General features: G+C 41.5%; 2 protein-coding genes across 2 annotated transcripts in view; both read right to left on the bottom strand.

Annotated features, from left to right (window-relative positions):
* Positions 1-330: 330 nt before the first annotated feature.
* Positions 331-4756, bottom strand: LOC136363974 (ly6/PLAUR domain-containing protein 5-like). Its single transcript, XM_066323468.1, has 3 exons — positions 4130-4756; positions 3112-3228; positions 331-2566 (listed from the first exon to the last, which is right to left on the bottom strand). Exons 1-3 carry the CDS (start codon positions 4182-4184, stop codon positions 2361-2363), a joined length of 378 nt encoding a protein of 125 aa, XP_066179565.1. The 5' UTR covers positions 4185-4756; the 3' UTR covers positions 331-2360.
* Positions 4757-4844: 88 nt separating this feature from the next.
* Positions 4845-25156, bottom strand: part of TACC2 (transforming acidic coiled-coil containing protein 2) — a 95148-nt gene continuing 74836 nt past the window's right edge. The window contains 10 exon segments of the mRNA XM_066323467.1: positions 4845-5348; positions 6113-6233; positions 7044-7150; positions 7489-7649; positions 12946-12989; positions 17074-17150; positions 17535-17678; positions 23518-23598; positions 24503-24643; positions 24766-24937. Of these exon segments, the coding sequence (XP_066179564.1) occupies positions 5283-5348; positions 6113-6233; positions 7044-7150; positions 7489-7649; positions 12946-12989; positions 17074-17150; positions 17535-17678; positions 23518-23598; positions 24503-24643; positions 24766-24937 (1114 nt within the window). The 3' untranslated portion in view covers positions 4845-5282.

Below are 25156 nucleotides of genomic sequence, written 5' to 3' on the forward strand. Positions count from 1 at the left end.
CAGTGGGAGCTGCCTGAAGATCCCAGTCCTGGCTGCCATCAGGAACGACAGATGGTGTTTGTCAAGAGGATAGAGATTTACCTTCTTATTTTACCAAGGAAATATAGCAGCAAGAACACTACCAACATCCACTATTTTATCCAACAGATTTAAGAAAAATATCCCACATTAAAACACAAACAAAAAACCAACAACAACAAAAGCCAACAGGATTCCTGCAGGAAAACAAGAGCGCCAGATGCAGCTGGAAATCCCAATTAAAAGAAGCAGTTGTGTTTACCACGAGACAATGTCAGCCATTGCATGTAATTTATTTTCTCATTAAGGAAATGCACTGAGCATATACAGAGATTACATTCAATACAGATTTATCATTACAGAACCATATGAAGCTAAAAATATAATCAATACCTGCTTCCTGCAGCAGAAGAGATTGAAGGAACTGCTTCAAGCTGAGAATGAAATGAAAGATACTCCAATTTAAGTGATTTTTATACAGATGAGACACTGCGAGTCCAAATTAACATTCTCAGCCAAAATCTGCTCCGTTGCTGCAATCTTTATATTCAACAGCTTTATCAGACTGGTGCCTAGAGACTAAAAATAGACCAAACTGCCTTGTCTGAGCCCCTCTGAACAAAACCCCAGGAGAACCCAGCCAGTCTGAAGCCACAACCTGCATGAGATGATGGAAGGATCCACAGTGGGCAAAGAGCACAGAAAACAAGGAGACAGCTTGGCCCCTGTGACAGGCAAAGCTACAAGGCAGGCAAAGGGTTACACTCTATGGGGAGGGTTCACTGAGTGACCTTGAAGCAGCGCTCTCTGGAGTTTGCAACCTTAATAAAATTTTGCTCAATGTGAAGACTTCTACTACACACTGCCTGGAACTGATTTTTCAAAGAATTATACTGAAAAAAAGTCACAACACAAAGCTAGGGGGAAAACTACTTTGCCACATGTATTTTCTGAGTTCCATAAATTTCATGGCTTAATCTTTTTCCTACTAGGCAACTAAAACTAGAACTGGAAAGGGAAGTAGACCTAGTAAAACTAGAACTGGAAAGACCACCTGAACTTCAGTTACCAGGTGGACTTTAGGCCAATCCTGTGCATGATGTGTGCCACGGATTGGACCAGATCATCACAGCTGGACATTAAAATCTACAAATATCACTCATTTCCCTGCCTGGTGCTCTGAGTTTTGGATCAAAGGAGGTAGTGATGCACAATGCCTTCTACTATGTGACCCCTTCTGGATCATTTATTTGGTAAAACTTCCATGAATGAGTTTATTAAAAATATTGATTTAGTCTCTAATGCCTCTCAAGACCATCAAGGAATTTCATTTACTTTGCCAAATGGAAAGGATACATAAACCACCTCAACTCAATCACATCACTGAAGGAGGAGACATGCATAGATAAACACACTCTTAGCCTCAACAATTGCAGTTTAGGACAGTGGAGAATTATCTAGATAACTAAAACCTCAAGAAGAATTCTTAAATCAAGTTTTAATTTGCCTACAGGACAGGGATTAATTAATTGTTTTTAAAACCAGCAGGAGAGATAGATTGAGCCAATCTTTGGATGGAGTACTGGTTCAAAACCAGCTTCCAAACCCAGATTCTTTTTTCTTCTTCTTCTGATGCTGTGGTAAGATTCTCAAAAGATCAGGAAAGAGAAGACTAGAAGGTGTTTTTTTCCAAGGAAATACATAAATGCAAAAGCATAGAACCATTGAATGGTTTGGGTTAGAAGGGACCTTAAAGACCATCCAGTTATAGCCCCCCTGCCAGGAATGTATCATATACAATAAAATAGACCTCCATGCATTATTGTCTTAATGACCTTCTCTTACCAGTTTGTATTAATACTAAATTATCCGCATTTCAAGTTTCCTGGCTTTGTCCAGTACGCCTAAGCTCTCTGAAAGATTAACTTGCTTGCTAGAATTTTCAGTCACTTTGTGCTTGAAAATTTTAGCTTGCTTTTGAATGTCTGCCAACAGTAAACAGCATTTGGCAGACATTTGCCCATTGCCTTAGTACCAGGCTACCTTCAGCAAAGACGTCTCCTTATCTAAATTGCAGGAAAATGTTACATATTCGCACAATCAACCCCTCAGGATAAACAGGGCAGCGTTTCTTCCACAGAGATCAAGACCTATTTAGCAGATGAAACAATTCTTATCTAAACATCTGTCAGGTCTTCCTACAGCTTTTTTGCCTAGTGAGATACATGGTACACAGAGCATGATTAGGAAATATTATCATCCCTTGCTAAGAAGGCAGAGTTGTTGCTTCAGGATACTTTTTTTTTTTTTTCTCCTTTCTTTTTCCCCTTTTTTTTTCCCCCTCATGTCAGCTTCAACAAGGGGTGGCAGAGCAGTGTGAGGATGAGGAGGGAGAAGCAGCTGCTGGAGCTGGTGACCCTGGGAGCCAGGCTCTTGGCGTTGCAGTTGTTGGAGTAGCAGCAGTGCACGCTCACCCCGGGCGCCCTCGCTCCGTCCCTCCTGGCCCGCTCGCAGAAGGACCTGAACGAGCAGGACTTCATGATGCCACCTGGAACAGAGCCACAGTGAGCCCAGAGGGGCTGCAAACAGCCACCTGCACCCCCTCAGCACCAGCCTGACCACCCAGCACTGAGCAACAACCTGGGGTTTGGCTGCTCCTCACAGATAAATGAATACGACCACAACAAGCAGCAGCACACCACAAACTCCCACTTAAATAACTCTGATTTATCTTAGAGGTAACTGGTGCACCTCAAATGTCTTTGGCTGCACCCAAGTAAACGGGCACATTAGCTTCTTTTCCATCTTAATTTCCAGGTAAGTCACTTAAGTAAAAAGTGGGCAATGCTTAAAAAGCTTCTTTCCAGCTTTCACACAGAGTGGGTGCAGCTCATCGTGGCACACCGACAAGCCATTCCCAGCAGGATTTTGTGTCAACAAAACTGGGATTGAGACTTATTAATGGGGTTTATTTTGAGCAGAGACATTTACTTTTGGTTTTCTCCTTAGCTTACTATGCACTCTTCTCCTCCCAACACTGATTATTTATTTTTGTGGCAAATGCAACAAGTCTGACACATCTGTGACACTTACTTGCTTGTCCTCTAATGACTGCACACGCATCTGCATGGCCTGGACACTGCTGACTTCCTTGTCTGTTGCAGTCATCATCACTAGAACCTACACAGGTGTAACACTGCAGTGCTTCACCTGGGTGAAGGGAGAAGAGACCACTTAAAGAGTTTGCAAGAAATATTTCAAAGTATCAATCTTTCTAGTATGGTTTCAAGCACACGTAAAAAAAAAATTGGAAGGAAGTTTTGGAAAATCCAAAGGGTCTGCAAATCTTATCAATGGTTCTTTTTTAGAAATGGTTCAGATACTGATCCAAAAAAAAAAAAAAATCAACCACAGATTATTTAGTTGTTATTGTCTGCACTTAAAATAATACAAGGAATATTTCATGTTTTGTAACAGCATCCCTATCTTCTTGTAAGAATATAATACAAGAAACATTTAATACAAGAAATAAAATAATACAAGAAACATTTGATGTTCTGTAACCGCATCCATATTCTTCTTGTAACATTTTCAGAGCAGAACCCACAAGTTGTCTTTCCCCCCTCTCCATCATGATCTTTGGTCCACAGTACCATGAAAAAGCACATTGTATATACATAAAAACTTACAGTGATCCAATTTTCCTTTTCTCCTAAAGTATCAATTCAGCTGGAAAGCAGAAGAGTGTTATCTTGAGTTTTGCTCTTGTTTAAACATTACAACCAGACCTCAATGCTCTTTCTTTTCCTTGTCTCAAACTACATGGTATTTTCAAAGGCAAACATGAATTTGAAAGGTATTTAAAATACCACACTTGAAGTTTGCAGAGCAGAAATCCCACCCTTGCTATCAGTGGGGACATCTGAACCTGCTAGCACACATATTGATCTTTACAGAGGTGCAGTTCTGTGCTGCCAACCACACACACAAAATGAGACCTGAAACCAGCCCAGCCCAGGAGAGGAGCCCAAACAGCAAAGAGGCTCAGCCATGCCTGAGGCAGGAAATGCAAATGAAGTAAAAAAGGAAAGAAAAAAACGAGTTGACTTACTTTTGAGGACAAAAAGGGAGCTGACAAGAACCAGGCTGAAGACTGTCCACATCATGGAGATCCAAGAGATGCACCATTAGCCAAAGAAAGCAGTTTGTTTGCTATTAGAGCCTTAATGCTTCTCCTACATCCCTAATCCTGTGCAGAGGATAACTTACAGGATAAAGAGGTGTTTGAGAGTGCTACTTATCGAGCTTATTCTGGCTGCACCTCTGATCACACCAACCTCATCTCCACCAGCCCTGCCGGCAAATTCTTCCAGGAGGAGCAGGAAATGTATTCACCTTTCAGTGCCAGACATGCTTAAAAACCATCCTGTCACCACATGCCACAGCCTCCGACTCCTCCAACAGCCTCATTACATTTGCCCATGGGATTTGCTGGATCAGGGTCAGAGCATTAAATATTTTGGAGGATTAAGCCTATGCTTGAGACTTGAGTGGTCCAAATCCAACACATATATATATATATATATTTAGAGAGACAGTAAGATATAGACCTAGATATGTGCACATAAGCAGCAGACTCTTGTGACCCACAAAGTGTTCCAAGCAGCGACCCATGAAGTGCTTTCTGTGGAGGAATTAATTCCCAAGAGCATCTGGTGCTGAAATAAGCAAGTGAAGGACACAAACCAGAGCCATACTTATCTTCAACTTCCAACGAAAAAAATTTATTTACAATAGAGAATTTCATTTGTGACATGCATTTTCCCTTTTTTTTTCTTTTTTTTTTTAATTTTATTTTACAAATCAGCAAATGCAGATAAAGTTTACATTCCTTAAGGCAAGAGTCCCCATGCAAGTAATACATGTTTATATTAAATCCAAAAGACATCCAACATGGGAACTCATGTACAAAGGGAAGGCTAGGATCAGCAATTCGTAATTTCTTAGAGAACTTGACAATCTCCCTGATACAGGAACTTTGAGATCAACTTGCTATGAATTATACTATGAAAATGCAAACAATAGCAAGAAATTCTGATAGTCATCTTAGTACTGCATACAATTAAATCAACTTTATTTAGAAAGAAAATACAGTAGTGCATACGAAAAAGTGAAAATATAACCTGTCCACATAAATGTATGGACATCAGTGTGCCAATGGTCATATTGCACTCAATATTGAAGTCCAGAAATTTGGTTAAAAGTTAGCTTTTCCCCATTTTGGCAATCAGTTCGTCACAAATCTTTGTTAATTCTTCTATCTCTTTATTCTGGAAAATAAAACATGAAGTATTATGAAAAGGATTGCTGCATTAAGATGAGGGTTTTTTAAAAATTTATATATTATCTAGCTAGTGGGAGAGGTGTGGGAAAATTAACTGAGAACAGGAGATCTATACATATAGATACATGTGCAGATATAGTACAACTAAGTGTTCACATTCATAGTACAGCTACATGCATTCAAACAAATGCTTCCTTTGTTCCAAATACAGCTCCACCAGTTTTAATAAATCAAATTTAGCACCAAAGCAGACAGCTTCACAGCAGTCATTCCCAGCACACCACAATAATACATAGTGGAATTTTGTTTCTAGGCTGCACTTTTCTATTTTTTTCATTATTTTCACCCTGCCTTGCAGAGCTGCAAGGACGAGCTGTTCTATGCCAAAGCAAGCTCCCTTGGCTGAGCTAGAGAACACAGAGATATAAATAGGTATTTCCTACAGACACTTTGGAATTAGCACTGGAATTACAGCTAGCACTAAAAAGGGAAACAGAACCTGAGATAAAAACTAAAGCAAAGTCTGTGAGCTGAAGCAAACCAAGGCCTGGACTGCAGAGGTGCACCCTGAGCTCTGGCCAAGGCTGAGCCAGCCCCAAACACTTGAGCTCGAATCAAACTTGGGTCCAGCTGGTGCACACAGGGGTTTTGCCTTAAAATTTGGGAAGTGCTGCTGTCCCCAGGGCCAGGGAGCTGCAGGACAATCCTCAGGCAGAGCCTGGCTCCAGGGAGAGCAGACTTCTGATTTACCTTTTGTTCCAGTGTTCTCTCCAAGGCATCCACTTTGAGCTGCTCCTTCCGAAGGCTGGCCTGGTATGCTGCCTGCTCCTGCTGGGCCTTGCCTCTCACTTGTGCAATTTCAGCATTGGCTCTGCAAAAAACACAGGGTTTGGTCACATCAGGTTCTCTACAGGAAAGGACAGAGGGTGCCCAAGGGTGGACACAGCACCTTAATAAATGGGGGGAGAGGGCAAGGCTGCCTTCCGCACATCTTGGGTATATTCTGAGACTTGTTCTTAAAGGCTTTTCACAACTCCCTCTCCTGCTCAGCAGGGGCTGCAGAGTCCTTTCTTACTGTCTGTGTTGCTCCCTCCATGCTTCTCTCAGGTATCTCTGCTGGGGTCACAAATATGACCCAGGTAGAACTGTTTTATGGTAGTTTCCAAACCTGATCTCCAGTTCAGGGGATTGTACTATGAGTTCTGAACTCTATTCCTAGAAATGTTTAATTGGTCATTATGTGGAAATCTAGAAAAAGAAACTGGGTGATGGCTTCTTTCTTGATCCTCCCATGAAGTACATTAAAAAAAGACACTAGCTAAATATAGAAATTTAAGGGGTTCTGTATGGTCAGGAGCTAGAAGAAAAACCAGCACATTGCAGAAATTCTCATTACTGCATTTCTTTCCACCCTCTATCACTGAGCAGCCTGTGCTTTGCATATTGCAGGATCAGTTTGGGATTTTTGAGGTCCAGCCATGGGAACCCTTCCTGCAGCATGAACTCCCAAACAAATGTGTACAATCCATGCACCAGCCCTGGAAGTGTCCAAGGCCAGGCTGCACAGCGCTTGGGGCAACTTGGCACAGTGGAAGGTGTCCCTGCCCATGGCAGGGGGTGGAACAAGATGGTTTAAGACCCTTCCAACCCAAACCATTCTGTGAATCCATGACTCAATTACCTGTCCAGTTTTTCCTCAGCGTGAATTTTGAGTGCCTGATACCTCTGCTCTTCCTTCTTCACTCGTGACAAATATTCCTGCGCGCATTTCTTCAACACTTCCTCGTTCTTAAAAGAGAAGATGACATCAAATTTAGTCCAAGAGCTTCAAATGCAGGACAGGCACCTGTTTGTGGGAGTCACACATAGCTGTCTAAAGGGTTGCAGTCCAAACTGACACCCCCACAGAGGCCACCTGAAGGAGAGTATTACACAATGCAAAGAGCTTTACGTTTTTTCATTTGATAGCTGGCTGCAATCCTTCACCTGAGGATTATGCTCTGTCATGCAGGACATCAGAATTAGCTGGAAACACAAGTCCTGCCTTCTGTTCAGCAGCACAGCACATTTTGGGACACAGAATCTGCTCAGCTCTGCTCTTTAAAGGAGATGTTAACGTGACTCACCTTCCGAAACCCCTCCAGGACCTCTTTCATCTTCTCATATCTCCTGAAAAGATCCGCCAGGGATTTCTCCACTGAGTTCAGATCGGCCAGAGCTTGCTCCTTCTCCACTATGAGCTGCTGAACAGTGTGGTGGGAGACAGATTTCTCTCTCTGTTCATCCTCTGAAAGAAGAGAGGGATAGGGAAAAGAGAGGTTTTCAGAAAGGTAACAGGAGTAAGTCCACTGATTTCACTATCATCAACAATTTCTACTGTACTCTGCCCTACTTGTTTATTAGCAAGTTTACAGGATCCAGAAAAGTCAGATTTATATAAAGACAAAAGCCTGTTTTGGAAAACAGTTGCTAAATACAGTGATACTTAAATATTTTGATGTTGGGGGAAAATGTGAATGTATCTCTGTACTGAAGACTTCTTCACTCTGAACTCGGCTGTTCCCATCAAAAGGCAGGTGTTGGATTTCCCCTGTTTGCCTGAAGATGCACTAGCTGAAGGAAAGGACATTTATGCACATTCCTAGCACTGGCCACAAATTATTTGCCATTGCTGATAAATGTCTGTCATCTCCTGGCATCTTCTAACCCTGCACAAACAAGGCACTTTGTTCAGTGGAATTCAATTCTTCCCTTGGAAAAGCAGCATTTTACCAGCTTTCAGCATTACTGGAGCAAGTGGCAGAAAGGAAACCTAACAGCAGACAGACTTCCTAAGTGCAAAAAAACTGCAAAAAACATCTGCCAAGCTCCTCCTGTGTACAGTTAAATTTGAGCCAGGGACGGTGGGAAGAACGTAACAGGAATACAAATCCATATGGAGGAGGAATTTTCAAGGGAATTGACCTCATAATAAGTTGGAATATCCACATAACACTGGAAGAAAAGGTTTGGCATTGTCTTCTAAATTGCTGCATTGTTTCCTTCACATCCTAAACTATCATTCTTGTGTCCATGTTTTAAGGGCTACTTTGAATGATACTGAAAGGAAAACCCACCCACAAAACACAGCAGTTCTATACTACCATTTTCCTTGGTTTATGATAGAAATTAAAATGAGGTAAAAAGTTCTCCTGTGGAAAAAGTATGGGGCATTTCAGAATATACAACTTTTCAATAGGGACTTTACATTTGGAAACATAAAGAACTAAACAAGTTTGGGTTTTTTATTTGAATAGAGGATTTCATCTGAATTATTTATAGTGCTGGTCATCTCCAAAATGCCAAAGGTGATACTGTCAATTCTCAAACTGAGATTAATCTCTTCCTTTTGCATATTCCATCCAAAATACACACATTTTTGCTGGTCTGACCAAGGCCAGAGCAGAGATGATGGCACACTGTGCATCAGCTCCTGGGCTCCTCTGCTCACCCCTCACAGCAAGTGCCTGGGGCAGAGCCTGACCTGAGCTTATTTTGCATTGTGTGATACAGAAGATCAAAAGAACCAGAGAAGTTCTCAGGACCTGCTTTTAACACCTTTATTTTACTGGTGAACAAACACCTTTGACATGGCAGAGAAGCCCAGAGTCCTGTAATACAACATCACTTGGATATATTGAACACTTTATTAAAAATAAACACTCTTTTCTATTTTGCTTTCTTAGAGACACCCTGTATTTCCTCTGTAATGTCAAAACTAATGTGTTCTCAATTAAAACAAAAAAACATTTGTTGTCTTTTGTTTATTTTTCTAAACCTCAAAGGCTGTCTTCTTGTGTTCCAGCACTAGATTTGTTTCATCGTGCTGGAGATTACACCCTGCCTAGATAATTCCAAACCCCTCCCTGGCAGGATCCTGACCTTTGGCAACACTTCTGTCAACTCCAGGCAGCACAAGAGATCCTTTGCATGATCATCCAAAACACTTTAACTGATTTAATGTCATATCCTTACTTTTTGGGAGACTGTTGTCTGAGGTATTTTAGCAACTTCCTGATTTGTTTCCAGGGCGATCAGGAAGTTAGTAATTCATGTCACACTCCCTCACAACTACTGAGCTCCTTCTCTTGCTCCCAGCACATCATGGGCCCTCCTCTCTCCTCAGCTGGATCAGCTCCTCTAATACTCAGCCTACAGCACCATTTAAATTCACCCATAGGAAACTGGGGCAAATGGTACAGAATCACAGAATGGTTTGGGTTGGAAGGTACCTTAAAGCCCATTTAGTTCCAACACCCTGCCATGGGCAGGGACACCTCCCACTAGACCAGGTTGCTCCAAGGCCCATCCAAGTGATGCTCCCAAGCCAAAGTGGTTAAATACAACAAAATGTAGACACTTGGCTAGTGGGGAACTAGAGTTTTATGTGATATTTTCATTAAATCAGAGAATGGTTTGGGTTGGAAGAGACTTTCTATTTTCTAAGACTATGATTTAGTTTCAATAAAATGTGGTGGTAACACTCTGCCAGTCAAATCTTAGATAAGTGGTTACACATCCTTAATTCTAAATATATTTATGAGGTTATGTGATCAAAATATTTGAATTAAATGACTTCCACGTCTGCAACACACCCTGCCCAGGGCTCACCAACAATAACAGCAGTATGCTCAGGACTAACACTATCCAAATTGACAGAATCAGAGCAGCACCACGGCAGATCCGCTTTCAGGCTCAGCTCACTACTACTCACATGACTTAATGGGAATGCAGCAAACAGAGAACAAAAGCAAAAGAAACTAAAGATGCAAAATGCTGGTGTGAAAGTTGGTGAAAAGCTTTACTTACCAGGCTTGCCTGTTTTGTTTTTGCAAGCAAATAGCAAGAAGCAACGAAAACGGAAGCAAAATAGAAAAATCGGGAATTGTTAGGAAAGCAGCAAATAAGTAATGCAACAACCCGTAATGCACAAAGCATAACATCTGTTTGTTCTTCACAAGGAGAATTTCATAATGTATTCAAATGTAAAAGTAGGAGGATACATTTCCAACAGGAAAAAACCCCAAAAAACATAACCAACGTTAGAAACCTGTCAGTGGAAAGGAATTGGGGTGGGGATTTTGGCTGTGACTCAGGTGGGTGGAGGGTGGGAATACTGAGGTCACCTAAGCTCTGCTCTGTGGCTGTCACAGCAAACATGGGCACCAAGCACAAAGCAGCAGCACAGCCTGGAAAGCCTGGTCTTTCCCCATTCCTCAGTGTAAACTAAAATGTGTTAGGGGTTGAGATAAGTGTAAGGAAAAAAAGGAAAAGATAAAGTACCAGTAAAAAATACACAAAGTGACACTAAACAGAGATCTCCACACTGACAGCTTGCAAGCTCTGGCTGTGCAGTGTGCCATGAAGTAACCACAGCAAAGTTGGGTAATTTTGGGTTCCATATATGTATGACAGCAAATACTAAACCTTCCACAGCCCTTGGAATCAAAGGCAATCACTGTTTGCAATGCACATTGTTCAGTGCCTTTAGAAGCAAACATAGGCAGCCACATATTGTTAATATGGGATATTTTCAGTGTTCATTATGCACACACCAGCCAACAAAAAGCTCAGCAGGACCTATCAACCTCACTGAATATTCATCAAAGGGATTGGTGAAATTGGTTTATGTGCAGTGCCCTTCTAAGAGGGCTGTATAAATAGTTCAGAAGGGTTAAAATGATAAACAGAAACAGCACAGGCATTTCTTTTGTTAAGATGCATGTTCTGCTTTAGCACTGAGGCATTACTGGGACAACAGGTCACTGAAGTACATGCAAATAACAAACACACATTTTCCTCCACATGTGGCATTCGGATGAACGGATTCCTTTATCAGAAGGGACAGCAATTTGCAAGAAATGGCATGACAAACTGGGACAATTAGATCAAAAATTTACATTAAATGCAGGGAGAAGCCTCACATTTAACGTATTACCATGCTGTATGATTTGCATACTGCTCTAATTAACACAGAAAGGATGTTTTCTGTGTTGCTCTTGTTGGTTCAGTTCCTTTGCAAATGGACAGCAAATTAAATTACTTATAGTCATAGCCCTTAAAAACTCACCATAGAGCATCTGAGGGGCTCTGATACTCTGAATCTGAAGTTTAAAGGTCTATTTACTCATAGTCAATGGCTCAATACTTACTGAACCTTCATTTCTTTGCATCAAGAGGAAGTGGCAATGGTGGAATGTGCACACCAAGATTGTGCCTCTGCCTCAGGATTCCTATTCTGTATCTTACTGTTGCACTGCAGTCTCAAAGTTTGATTTTTTTTTTTTCCAAATCTCAGAAACAGAATTCGAATTTATCTGTTGTTAACTGTATGCACAGCTTGGGGAAAAAAGGACAAGTCCTTTGTGTGTCTGTAGCACTGGCCAGGGTCAGGGTGGAAGCCACACCAGGGTATGTTTACTGTAAACTTAAATGAAGTAAGTTCTTTGCATACTCTGGTCACTCCTACTCGAACACCTGCATGATGACAATGACAGACACCACTGTCAGAAGCAGCACATTGCCTCAGTTGTACTTACAAAAGGCAACGGAGGCATAACACCAGAGAAAACGAAGCCTGGCATATTCTTAGTGTTTATTATTCATGATTATATCGGTTTCATTAATTACTTTATCTATTATAGTTGTCATTCTCATAAAATTTATTTGTAGGTCTATTTTACCCTTCACTTGAAAGAAGGATGGGATGTTTCCCAAGAAATCCAGGACGGCAGCAAAAGCACCAGACACTGGTGCTCTTCTGAGCAACTTTGGCCTTGGAGAGCCCAAAATTCCACTCAGTCATTTGTCTTTCTGGGCAACAGCTGGAGCTGAAGCACAAGGCAGCACAAGCCACTGGTGCTTTCTAGAGCCAGACTAATAAAAAAAGCTTTAGAAATCTTACAGGAGGCTTTAAAATCACATCTCAGGGGCCAGACCTCCTGCACTGAGGAACCACATGAGCCCTGCAACCTTTGGGCTTGAAGTGCTTCTGAGCGTAGAGTTTTTTATCTGTGGGACATGCTGTTAGCAAAGGTGGTTTTTAATTACTGAGAGGCAAAACTTGTAATAATTGAGACTTAAAAGGAGACCCCTGTGTCAGTAAGTAACTAGGGGGGTGGATTGGGCACTGGTAACCTCCCAACTGGGATTAGAGTTAATCTGGGGTTTGGTTTGATCGATGCACTTAGCACAGATAATCCCTGTTGTTGTGAAGAGCTAAGTTTGGTATCTGCCCTTAAACAGCTGTGAGCTGATGCCTAAGGGGTTTTTAGGTCACTGAAAGTCTCTCCTGGAGAAACCCATGATTTTGAACCCGTTTCCTGTGGGCCAGTTTGCTCTGCTGCAGAAGGGAAAGCCCTGAGCTTTCTGTGTTACCTGAACTGCCCGGGGGCTGCTGGCTGTGAAACGAGGCCCTGACTTTTCCTTTTCTGGTGTCCTCAGATGCATTCACAATTCCCTGCAGCATCAGCAGATGCAGCCAGCATCAAAATGAAGCCCACAGACTTCAACCAGGGAGCATCTTTCACAGTAGGAACACCTACCTATCATCTGAGCAATCGTCTTCTCATATTCCGAAACTATTTTTCTGTAAGAAGGAAAAAAAAAAAAAAAAAGAAAAACTTTTGGCAAACAACATCATTGCTCATGCTTACTTAGCAAATAACACTAGCAGAGACTGAACTGCTTTTAAGAGATACAGGACCCCATCACACTTTTATATGTTCTTTATTGCCCAAATAACAAATAAAACTGACAGTTTTAACACTGCATCTGATTTTTAACTCTCCATGGAAATCAACAAAGTGAGGGGAGGAAGAAGAGATTGCTTTGAAACAGATTCTGTTTTTTTGAAAGATCACCCTTCATGATTACAAACAGAATCACAGTGGTCTAACTCAAGAATTACAAAGAGCCTGATTTTTCCATTACTTTCTCCTCTCTTCTCCAAATTTGTGTTGGTTTATTTTTAATACAAACTTTAAGTAAACTTATAATTGGTAGCAAGTAAACCTAACAGGAGTAGGCGTTGGCTATCATCCAAAATTATCTCATCTTCTAAATGAATCTTCTCGTGATCAAATGATTCACTACCACTTAAAAGAACGAGATCAAAATATTCAACTATGTAGCACAAAATCCATCATGTTCCATTTCCCAAATCTCTTCTTGAAGCAGAGGTGAAAAAATGCTACTTTTAAGACTGTTTTATTTCATATACTCACGGTAGGCTTTGAATTTCCTTCTTGAAAAGAGGTTAGCCAAAATAAGCAGATTAAATGTGATTTAGAAAGATGATCCATCCCTTCCCAAAGCCAAATAAAGCTAATGAAAAGACTAACTTGATCTGTGCTTTGATTCATGAGCCACTCAGGACTGGCTACAAAAAACAAAATTACCCCACACTTCATTTGAAATGGATATTCAAAACAGCTCGCTGGAGTTGGAATACACCTCTTTTGAAACTCGCTTTCACTTGCTCCATTTTTAGTGCTCTGTTACAGAAATGATGAGGGAAAATCCTAAGAGAAAAGTCGGCAAGGAAAGAAGAAACTTCCAGAGCTCCCAAAAAACTACTACAGTAATTCCAGAACTGCCTGAAATCTGAATCCCAGAGCCCAGAGTCCTGAGAGGGCCACTTGGCCCTAAGGTGGGCAGCATCTCCCCTGCCCTGGTGCTGCAGAGCACTCAGAGAACAAATGCTCTACTCCTAGGCACTGGGATTTTTCCTTTCAACCACAAATGACACTTTGGAGAGCAAAGATAACAGCAAGGATTTGGCCCTAAAAGGAAGGGTTTGGTTTCATGTCCAAAGCAGATTACCTCAAAAGCCTGCTGAAAGCAATGAGGATTTTAAAGCTTTGTCATATCCTTGTGACACAAGGCACCTTTAGGAAGTTTTATCATCCAAGAAAAGGAAGCCAAGGACTCAGGGTACTCGGGGTAAGGAACACAACATTACAACACTGCAGCACTTCCCAGAGAAGAATTTGCTCCAGATTCATGTCAAAGGCCTCTTTCAGTCAAGCAGCCCAAACAATGGTCATTACAGCTGGGGAACCAAAGGATGCTGCCACATCATTCCTCTTTGGGAGGGCACATCTTAACCCCAGGCTGACACATTAATAGGCTTAAATGTTGATATTTGAGATACTCAGTCTATTCACCAACTGCACATTTGTAAGGCATAAAACCATCAGAGTCCAGGGCTACAAAGGGTTTCAGAGGTCATCTGCTTGACTTCCTGTACAGAGTCATAATCCATCAGACCTCCAAATAATCATAATTAAGTATTTCTTGCCCTGCCTCTGGTTTGACTCTTGGATTATGCTACAGCACACTGTGGTTCAGCTCCTCCATAGCTACTGCATTATTAAAGCTTCTCATTTTGGCTTCTGTTCTCTGGAGTGGAATTTCCTCCAACTGATCTTTTCCTGGACATTTAGACAAATTCAGGATATTCCAGCTACAGTATGCAGGACATGGGTACAGGAGCATTGCTCCTCCTTCTCTGGGAAATGATGCTTTTGTGCTTGCAACTCTAACTAGTCCCTTCACTCCCTGCTTATCATTATGTCATATCTTATTGCTGCATCTCTAATTTATCACACATGGACTGCTTGAATGTTTAAACTTCCAAGAGCAATCTTTCGTTGTGCACATATGTGTATTTATCATTTTGTGACAACATTAGCCAGATTTCTTCCTCTCATCCACGCGTTCCAGGCATGTGCCTGTGGGAAAACTGGCTTGGTTATTGTGGGTTTTTTTTCAAAGCAGACTTTACGGAGGGTGGAGACACACACAAGCAAATGACTGTGTGGAGGATGAAGGTGCAGATCTGCAGTGTGCCAGCTGCTCTGTGTCACCCCTGGCTCCCCTTCCATGAGGGAAAAGGCTGGCAGTGCCTGCTGGCAGCCAGCAGACACGTGCACCCCGACACAGGACAGACTAAGGAGCACACTTGAGTGTGAGCTGCACACTGAGGCATTCCTTACAATCCCTCATTTTGTTCCCTCCTTGTTTTGCTCCCTGGGTTTGACTGCTTGCAGCCACTCTGTTCTGTTTCTCCTCATTAAGCATTTCAGGGCTATGCCAGGGCTTTGTTCCCCCATCCCAACAGAGCACAAGGGAGGTGAGAGAACTCAGCTGGGCACTGCGAGGTGGCAAAAAAGAAATAAAGAGGCTGCCCTTGCCTTTTGCAGATGCTTTTCTTAAGATGCTTTGGCTCAGAGCCCTGTGCTGCTGCTATTCCAATCTGCCATGTGCAATTCCTGGCATCCATGCCAGCGTTTGTGGAGCTCTGCACTGCAGCTCCCTTCTACTCTCCCTCCCCTAAGCAGAGTTTTCCTGGATATAAGCAATTGCTTATGTAGGTCATCAGCAGATACAGAGTTTAGCTTTAAATCACGGAAACTCTTCATTTTGGGAAAGTGGTGCTAGAACAGAAGGATTTAAAAGAAAATTCAGCCTCAGAAGCGACTGTATAAATTATTACTTAAACGAGGGATGCTAAAATAATCTGACAGTTTCCTTCTGAGTTCAGAGGGGGGACCATTTTTTCTCATTTTTGAAGGTAGAAAATAATATGCTTTAAAGACTCCACGTAGTATTTCATACATTCTCTTTTGCAGCTGATGGCTTTTTCAGACTCAGATCAATGAGCAGGCCAAGCTCATTGCTTTGTCCTTCTTATGGTCCTATTAACTGGAAAAAAAAAAAAAGCAAAGCTGAACCTTTCAGCTGACTGAATGGGAGGCAGCAGTGCCCTTTGAGCAGCACTGCTAACATCATCCACTACATGGATCTACAGGGATTTTGTTGTCATCCTTGCAAGTGGTAGGACCTGGGCTGGAAAAGAAGGTCAAGCCATGTTCCAGTATACAGATATTTAATATAATAAAGGCAAGTTGGCATAGAAATAGGACAGATACAACCAGAACAAACTGAAAAGCTCGGGGTCCTTCTGTCGGCTCTCAAAGGGAACAAGAAGGCAAAAGCCAAGAGAGCTATTGCTTAACTAAAATCAACCTTAGTGTGTGCAGTAATTAAAAAATCATCTTAGTTCAAAGTAAAGGGTGTAGAATCTCCTTAAAAGCCAACATTCATAGTGCAGAATGGTTCCTTTACAAGAAATGCTTTTCTACTGGCACTGGTTTGATTTCTACTGTTGAGCAACAGTGATGTCCTCGAAGCAGCCTGTACTACTCATAACTATCTGCAAACCTGCACATTCTTCCCTACATTCTTTCCTTTTCCCAAGCAAAACTACTTATGGAGAATGAATTTAACACTGGCCTGTGCACCCCTCTGCCAGCTCTGCAGGCAACTCATCCAGTCTGCAACAGGAACCTCACTCTGCAATCCTAGTGAGAATTCACACAAACCAGAGGAAATCCTTCCCTGACATTAACCTGGAGTAAAACTTCCCTTAACCTCAGTATTCTGAGGGTGTGAATGAAATTAGCAACGAAGAAGTTTTCAATGATTACCCTGAACAGTGGTGCCCATCATACAGAGAAAAGTATCAGTTCAGATCAATGCAAAGCCTGAAGTTAAAAATAATGAAGCCAATTCAGCTAAGGAAAACAACTGTATGAGCATGGCACTCTGTGTACTACCCACAGGCTGAGATGAGGCTCTCTGACAGAGTGATCAAGTTAATAGCCCACCTCATTTCCATCACTTCCCTTCTGCTTTCTTCATATTTCTCTTTCCACTCAGATACTTCCCTTTCCTTGGCCACAATCTGAAACAGAAAACAAAGGGAAAAAAACTCACTGGATTATACTCATCTTTTCATTGCTATTGCTAGCCACACTAATATGACACACAGCTTTGTAAAATACATAATTTTATTCCTATTTCAAGCAGCTTACCATTTTCATGTAATTATACAGCAATATCAAGATGCACAGTGTACACCCGAGATTTATTTTTATATCATATCTGCTTTTTACAAATATAAAACAAGCAAAACTTGCAGTGCAGCAGCACATTTTGCTTTAGCGCCGCTGAGGATGGTTCCAAGAACAGAACCAGCGATCACAACATAAAACATCTGGGAGAAAACAGGCAAGCAGGGAACAACAAAAAGCAGGTTTTTCCTTTCCCAAGTTGTGGAAAGAGTTACCTCTGCTCTGGCGAGGCGCAGTGCAGAGTCCAAGTCCTGCTGGGGGTAGAGCAGAGCCGTGGTGCTTTCCGCGTCTGAGGCGCCGATGCGGGAGTACAGCGCGCTTTTGGAGATGGAAACATCTGCTGGGATAGCAGGTTCTCTCTGTGTGTTTGTTTTTTTAAATACAAAGAAACGAACCATTAAATAGGTGTTTAGCTCAGGGCTTTCCTGGGTGTGGTGCCAGGACTAGAGTTCTGTGCACCTCTAAATTACAACAGCGGTAACACTGACATGGAGCTCTGAATTCGGCAATCATAAAATATACATTTAATATCCATGAGAAGCACCAGGAGGTTCATATTACCTATACAGAGAGAAAATAAAGACAGCACTTTGCCATCAATATTTTAAGGTCATATCTTAGAAAAGGTACTGCTTTTCACCACAACATCCCCGAAAAATGCACATCAGCAGAAGGAACCCAATTTGAAGGCAGAAAGGTTGTTAAGGGGAATATTGCTTCCAGAAAAATAAATCAAGAAAGCAGAAGCAAGAGGACAGCTCACTTTCTTAAGTCTAGCCTGTTAATACATGGTATCTATCATAAAGAATACCACACAAAAAGTGTGAATATGCAGGTGACACTGCTGCCCCACTGGTGTCCAGCATGCGATTAGTCAGTTAAATGAGGCTTTTTTTGCAGCTGTCAATTTTGCTCATGTCAGCAGCCCAGATTAAATAGGGGAGAGCAGCATGGGAAATGAGGAGAGCAAAGAACAGGAACGTGATGCTGAGATGCAGGAGATGTCTCATGAACAACTCTCGATGCAAACAACCCAAGCTATAGGATATTAAAACTGAGGAGATTATGAAAGACAGTTCATAGAACCCAGAATGGTTTGGGTTGGAAGAGACCTTAAATCCCATCCAGTGCCACCCCTGCCATGGGCAGGGATACCTTCCACTGTCCCAGGCTGCTCCAAGCCCTGTCCCTGATCCTTGGACACTGCCAGGGATCCAGGGGCAGCCACAGCTTCTCCAGGCACCCCCGAGTCCCCACCACAAGGGCTGGACCATGAGTGGGGAGGAAAGTCAGGTTGATCAACTCCTTTTTCCATCCACTGATGGAAATGGATATTCACATCCTGTTTTCCTGATGTAGCATTTCCTTGCTGCTGAAAAGAGGATGATGTATTTTCCAGTTTATTTGTTAACTTTGTGCAAAAAACAACGTATTCTGTTCCTTCAAGTTCACTAATGCTGTACCTAAGTTTTTAGGCCTTATCTGCAATAATAAAGAGTAGTAATCAAGAGTATTTCAATATTTTTTTTTTTACAAAGAAGAGAAAATAATTATTTTGCTATATTTTATTGTAAAAGAGGGTGGTGTGTTTTTGTTTTAGTTGTTTTGTTTGTATTTTTTTTAAAGTAAATAGCAGAGTCATGCTCTAGTGACTGAAGCACAGGGATGTGAAATGAAGTAGATAATGTCTGGATCAAAGTTCAGTCCTCATTAATTCCAACATCGCATATTCTCGTCTCAACACTGGTAAAGGGAATTTTGCCAGATGCTATTCCATAAAACATCCTTCCTCACAGTTCTTCTCACACTGCCCAGGATCACAGATAGCATCCAAACCCACTGTTAATTTTGTTGTAATCCCTTGTGAGTTCTCATATCACACCTGACTGAAGAAGCTGTAGTAAAAATTGTACACAATGCACACAGGACCAGATGTTCTGGATATCACATCTGTAGAGAACACGAAGAAATGCTAACAACACTAGAAGACTAGGCAAGAAAATTAAATTAGAGCAAGAATAACCTAAACAGTACTTACAGAACACCTCACTGCATCTTCCTTTACAGGAGACTCTCACTGATTTGCTTGGTACTTTTTGTTTTTAAACCTGGGAGTCAATTGACTCTTACTTCTGGGATTTATGGAGCAGGCTATCCCTTCTCTGGTTTTGCTACCTTTAACATGAACACCCAATATAATGATCAATTCCAGCAGAATTAGGAAGTGCAAACTCAGACTCAGTGGATTTTCCTATCAGAAGAAAAAAGCATTCCAAGATCTGTCAAAACTGCATGGCCTGTGCTCTTAAAATTATCTCCCAATGTACAACAACTACATAGGAAAAAAATACACCTGGGGTACAAGCTCAGACACCTCTGGAAACGCATAAATAATAAAAAAAGGAAAAGTACTTTAGTCTCTCCTTAATCACAAGGCAGGAATAACTGAGAGATAAAAAAGAGCCATTAGATCATCAAAGCTGTCCTCCAAAGAAAGGCCACCCCTCACACTGATCTGTTGAACTGCATCTGTCACATTACAAAAGCCTCCTGCAGCTTAATTTGCTGGATCTCATGAAGAGATTGCTGGAAAATATTCACTGTGCCAGGAAGAAACATAAACTTTTTTCAAGCTCATATAAAAACATGTCAAAGTAACTGCTGGGAGGGTGACAATTTTAAAGAAGATGACATTTAAAGCATTTAATATGTACTTACAGATATTTTTATATAGTGCATAACAGCTCATTAATAAGTTATGTTTTCTCTAGTTCTCTTTGCATTTGAGTAAATTGTACAAAATAATAGCAATAATGACATGCAGAACAGCTTAAAATTTCCAAAAATGAGCATTAAAAACTCTTGGAATTTAACCACTGAGCAGAAATGTTTGTGGTAGTGGTCCAGCCAGTGTTGCCCTAACCCTGGAAACACCCTGCACAAGTCACAGCTGGGCTCTCTCACAGGAGTCACCAGTAAAAGTTATCATGGTTTTACTTCAAAAACAAATTTTACACAGCTCCTAACTGATGCATAACTCAGTAACTGTTATTTGCTACCTGCAAAATATTCCTACCCTGAGAAAATAACAGCACCTGACCACCAGGATGATAGTGTTAGCCAAAATAACGCAATAATAATGCTTTAACACCTAATTGCTGAGAAGGTAAGCAGTTAATTGGGGTAATAATCAGCGTGGGGATTTGTAAGTCACTAAACCTTGCACAGAAAGATTAGAGTCTTCAGGGGAATTACTACAAAATGTAGGTCACTGCAATCTTAGTGTAAATATTTGAGACTCAACACGCTTCTGTTCCCAGCACCTTTCACAGAAACTAGATATTTGACCAGAAGGGAAACAAATGCACATCTATTAACCAGCTGCAGTTATCTCACTTCCAGGAGGTCAGAGAGGAAGAAAACAGAGAAATGGAATGAAAATGAAAAATAGTTTTTATCATAGCAGTTGGAGGAATGTGTGTTTAGCCCTGCTGAAAATGAGGCTGCCCTTTCCAAGCCCTTGAAATGCTGCCTGGGTGTGCATGGAATGATGGACTCTTTTAACTGATGTGTGAGCAGACAGGTCAGTGCAGGCAAAGTGAGACCTACTTGTGCTTGCAAATACATGGAAAGGCAAGGAAAACCCAAGCAGAGGTTTTCTGCCTGTAAAGTTTTGCTAAAATCAATGCCATTGCTGTTTGAAGGAAATAATCCTCCCCCACCACCATGAGAGGCCCACAAAGCTGGAATGCACTAATTCCATTTTTGCCCATGCCTTTCCTTTCAGTTTCCATTTTCCTTGGATCTCAGCACCCTACTCTCCATCACCTCAGCATCCACAGGCTGGACATAAACCCTGTTCAAGCTGCACCTACTAAAAAATTACCTCACTGCATCCAGAGACTGCTCAACAGAAAAGCTTTAATTCACCTCAACACTGGAAGACAGAAATACTTGGCAATGTAAAGGTGACTGGTCCTGCTGTTATTTAAGTCAGTGACAAGAAATTTGGGAGTGGCCAAAGAACTCCCCTCTGCCTGAGAACAACAAACTGCACATCTTTATTCTCACTCCTAGTGCTAGCACAAAATATTTAATTACATATAATTTAATCTTTATTTTAGGTGACCTAATTTGTCATAACAAGTGCTTCTGTCTTTATTTATCACCCTATTCTCATTACCCATCCAGTCATCGTTTAGCAAATGTTAAATATAATTATACAGCATTCAGAAAAGAATGGAGGCCAGCCATCCAGAAGGGAATTCTGCCAGGAGCATCCAAATTTAAGTCACTGCAGTCATCTGCTGGTTTCTGTTCTACTTAATCCAGGCCACCAGTCACTGTAGGTCACAAGGGGTGTCACCACAGGCTAATTTAACACCAGCAACCTCCCACTGAAATAGCAAAGCTATACAAGGACAGAAGTCCCTCCCAGCCTAACATGACACCCATGGTATTGGTCTACAAGTATTGCTATGCCTCAACCAACATGGGGCTTGGTCATCATCAATAACTGCTGCCAATTCTCTGTCAGAGGGGGGAGTTTTGCCTGTTTTTCTCTCCACCCCTCTGCTTATAATTTTGTTATCTTTGTTACACAGATTAATGATATTTTCTAAAAAGTCACATGAAATCGATTCCCTATTTTTAAGTTCTAAGGAGCTCAAAACTTGTTCCAACAAAATAAGGTGCTCTCATGATGCTGAACAGCATCTTTAAAATGTAACCCCACATTCTGTAAAAGTTCTGTAGCTCAGAACCTCCCCCGGGCAACTCACAAGTATTCAAAAACCCACAAACGCATTCTCTTCAGTCTAAAATACTACAATTTTTGAGTTTCTGAACAGTTGGCTGGTTACAAAAATGCAACTTTTAAGCAGAATTTTTCTGTATAATCCATCTATGTTTCATCTCAGGTGTTTCCTGATGCTGGAGAGCCGGAATCCTGCATGTTCCAGCAAAGTGTTGGGAGGACAAGCAATTTGAGAGAGGTAGAGAGGATGAAGAGAGGCTCCCACCTCATTTTCTTCCAACACCTGACACTCAGAGCAAGGGGACACAGCCACACACAGGAAAATTATTTTTGTTTTTCCTCCTTTGTTCTTTATGTTCCTCATTAGTGGTTTCAGCTTGGTTAAGCCTTCTAATGAAGACAACAGCATGTTTTTATTAATTAAATAAAAGACTGTAACCACATACTCTAAAATACTCTGAAATCTGTGAGGAATGTGTTTACCTTAGTAAATGTGTGTGCATAACAGAAACAAGGTGGCTTGTGGGCTATTTAAGGTGTGTGAAAAAAATCAAATATGATCACTTTTTTCAGAGTAGAACAGCTAACCTTAAAAAATATCTTTACTTTTATGAGGCAGTTACTTAATAACTGATCTTTAAAGCACCAAGAAATTCTACCCTGTAGGCAGCCCAAATGCTGTTGTGATGCAATGAACTCCAGAGCATTCAGGATTGGGCAAAAGACTCTCCTCATTTGGAATGAAATTTTCACTGCAGCAGGACACTGCCATCCCCTCAGCATCCCATTGAACTGATATCCTTTCCCAAGAAAGCCACTAACATTTATGGAATGACATTTTTTGGCTTTTCAAACACAGGGTGAGGTCCATGTGCATCCCTACAGCAACGCAAAGCATCACTCTGAGGCACAACTAACCAGCATGGCCTGGAAGTAGGCATGAAAAAGATAAGATTTAGCTCTTTATGAATAAAGACATATTGTGTAGTGAGGCCTTTTTTCCTTTTGAGCTCTGTAGCCCTTCCAGCCCTGCTGCAGTCTCTTTCTTCAGATGCCTGAGGGCAAGGTCGACTGAATTCCTCACTTCCAAACACTGAGGGTCAAAGGTGTCTGACTTCCAGCTGAAAATACCAGCAGAAGACAAAATGTCCTTATGGCCAAAACTAGGCCTGGTATTCTTCACCATCAAGTATTTTAGGACAAATCTTGCTTCAGAGAAACGACAACTGGCCACATGGACTGCAGAATCCATCTCTTGTGGAAGGAACGTCGCTGCTTCTCGCCTGTTGTTAATTGGGGTGTGAGTGGGGTGACAGCATTTCCTGTGTCAGCTCTGCTGCCAGCATGCTGCTGGTGTCCTCCCAGGGAGCCCCAGGACAAGCAGCACTCGGCTCCCCAGGCTGTGCACACTCACACACACAGGGCAGGCACAAAGCAGGTACCTTGGAGCGCAAAGAGGAGAGGGCAATCTGCCTGGCTAACTTCAGCGCTTCTATCCTCATGGCTGCAAACTCTAGCTCCTCCTGTCAAAGGGTTTGGGGAGGGGGTAGTCCCCCAACAGGGAAAAAAATGTGGTAAGAACACGGTAAAAATGTTTGACATACTCAAAAATTGGGTTGTTAAATTTTAATGGGTAATTTGGATAATTCCTGGGTGGCAAACACCCCAAATTCCTCTCATGGTGAGGGCAGTGATACCAAACTCCAGGGCCTGGTTAGTTTTGAGGTAGCTGTATAGACAAATAATTTTTATTAGGTGGTCAGTATGAACAATACTTCATGTAAAAGGAATGTTTTCTGAAGCTAAAGCTGTTTTATCACAGACTCCTCTCCTTTCATTTCCATTTTATGTGAGTTTACACCATGTGCTGGTCTCAGTTCAACCTCTGCTGTTTTAAAATTTCACTGTGAATATTCCAGAAAATATGCCCTGACATACAGAACTGCTCTGCTGATCCGTTTGCTTTTCCTAGAAAAACCCATGCTAAATTCTGTATTAGAGAAATTACTAGAAAAACAAAGCCAGAATTTCATTTCAGCAGAATTAGGTCCTGAACCTCAAAAAATGCATCTGTATATACAGACTTACTAAAGCCAGGTGTCAATACAACTCTCTACAAGTCAACTCCTGTGTTCAAACTTAAAAAAATTTGCTTTAAAAAGACTTCTGGAAAATAGATACATTAGAGGTACAGGATAGGTGCTGATGATATTTAGATTATGAATTATATGAATTATGTGAGTGAAATGAAAATATCTTTGTTCCTCAAGTCTTTGATAGGGAAGTGTTGCTTTGGAAAGAATTAAATAATTATTTTAATTCTTTTCCACATCCCCTCCAAGCCTCCCTCCACCCCTTTTCAAATGAGGCAAAGTCTGTGTATGGACAAACAGAAAGAAAGGTGACATTTATATTTCTGCTACAAACCTGAAGTTTCTGAGCAAATACTGGGGGGTTCTTTTCTGCTAGGTCAGGATCTAGATATTCAGGCTGATCACATATTGAGGCTTTCTTAGATATCCTATTGAGAAGAGCATCAGCAGAGACAAAGGAGTCTTCAGGAGATGTCTGAAGGGTAAAGAGGAGGCTGAATAAGCAACAGAGATTTTGCCCAAGTTGCTGGGGCCAAAAGCAAAATGCAGGATTTCTGGAGGAAAATGATTCCCAAACACTTATCATACAGGACTTACGATTTCAATGGCCTCTGGAGTTGTTCCCAGAGTCATGGGCTCCAGGTCTTTCTGCTTGCCCTTGTCAGGGGACTGTAAAAGTGCCTCTTGGCTGGCAGCTAGGACTCGGGAAGCTGGGTGTGGTATTTTCATGCCAGAGGGCTGCTGGGCTTCAGGGTCTTCAAAACTTGACCTGGAAAAAGATTGTGCACATGTTTTCAGGGTGGAGCAAAAGGCCTTCAATTCTGCTTCTAGTAACAGCTGAGCAAGTCCTCTTCATCACTTTTATGTGTAGGTGCATATATAAAAATCTGTTTATGCACACATTCTTTCTACTCGATTTTACATTATTATAGTTCATAACACTTTGCAGTATCCTTTCAAGACAATGCACTGGAGACATAAAATCCGT

This window comes from Sylvia atricapilla, chromosome 8 (genome assembly GCF_009819655.1).
Source record: "Sylvia atricapilla isolate bSylAtr1 chromosome 8, bSylAtr1.pri, whole genome shotgun sequence".
NCBI classification, from domain to species: Eukaryota; Metazoa; Chordata; class Aves; order Passeriformes; family Sylviidae; genus Sylvia; species Sylvia atricapilla.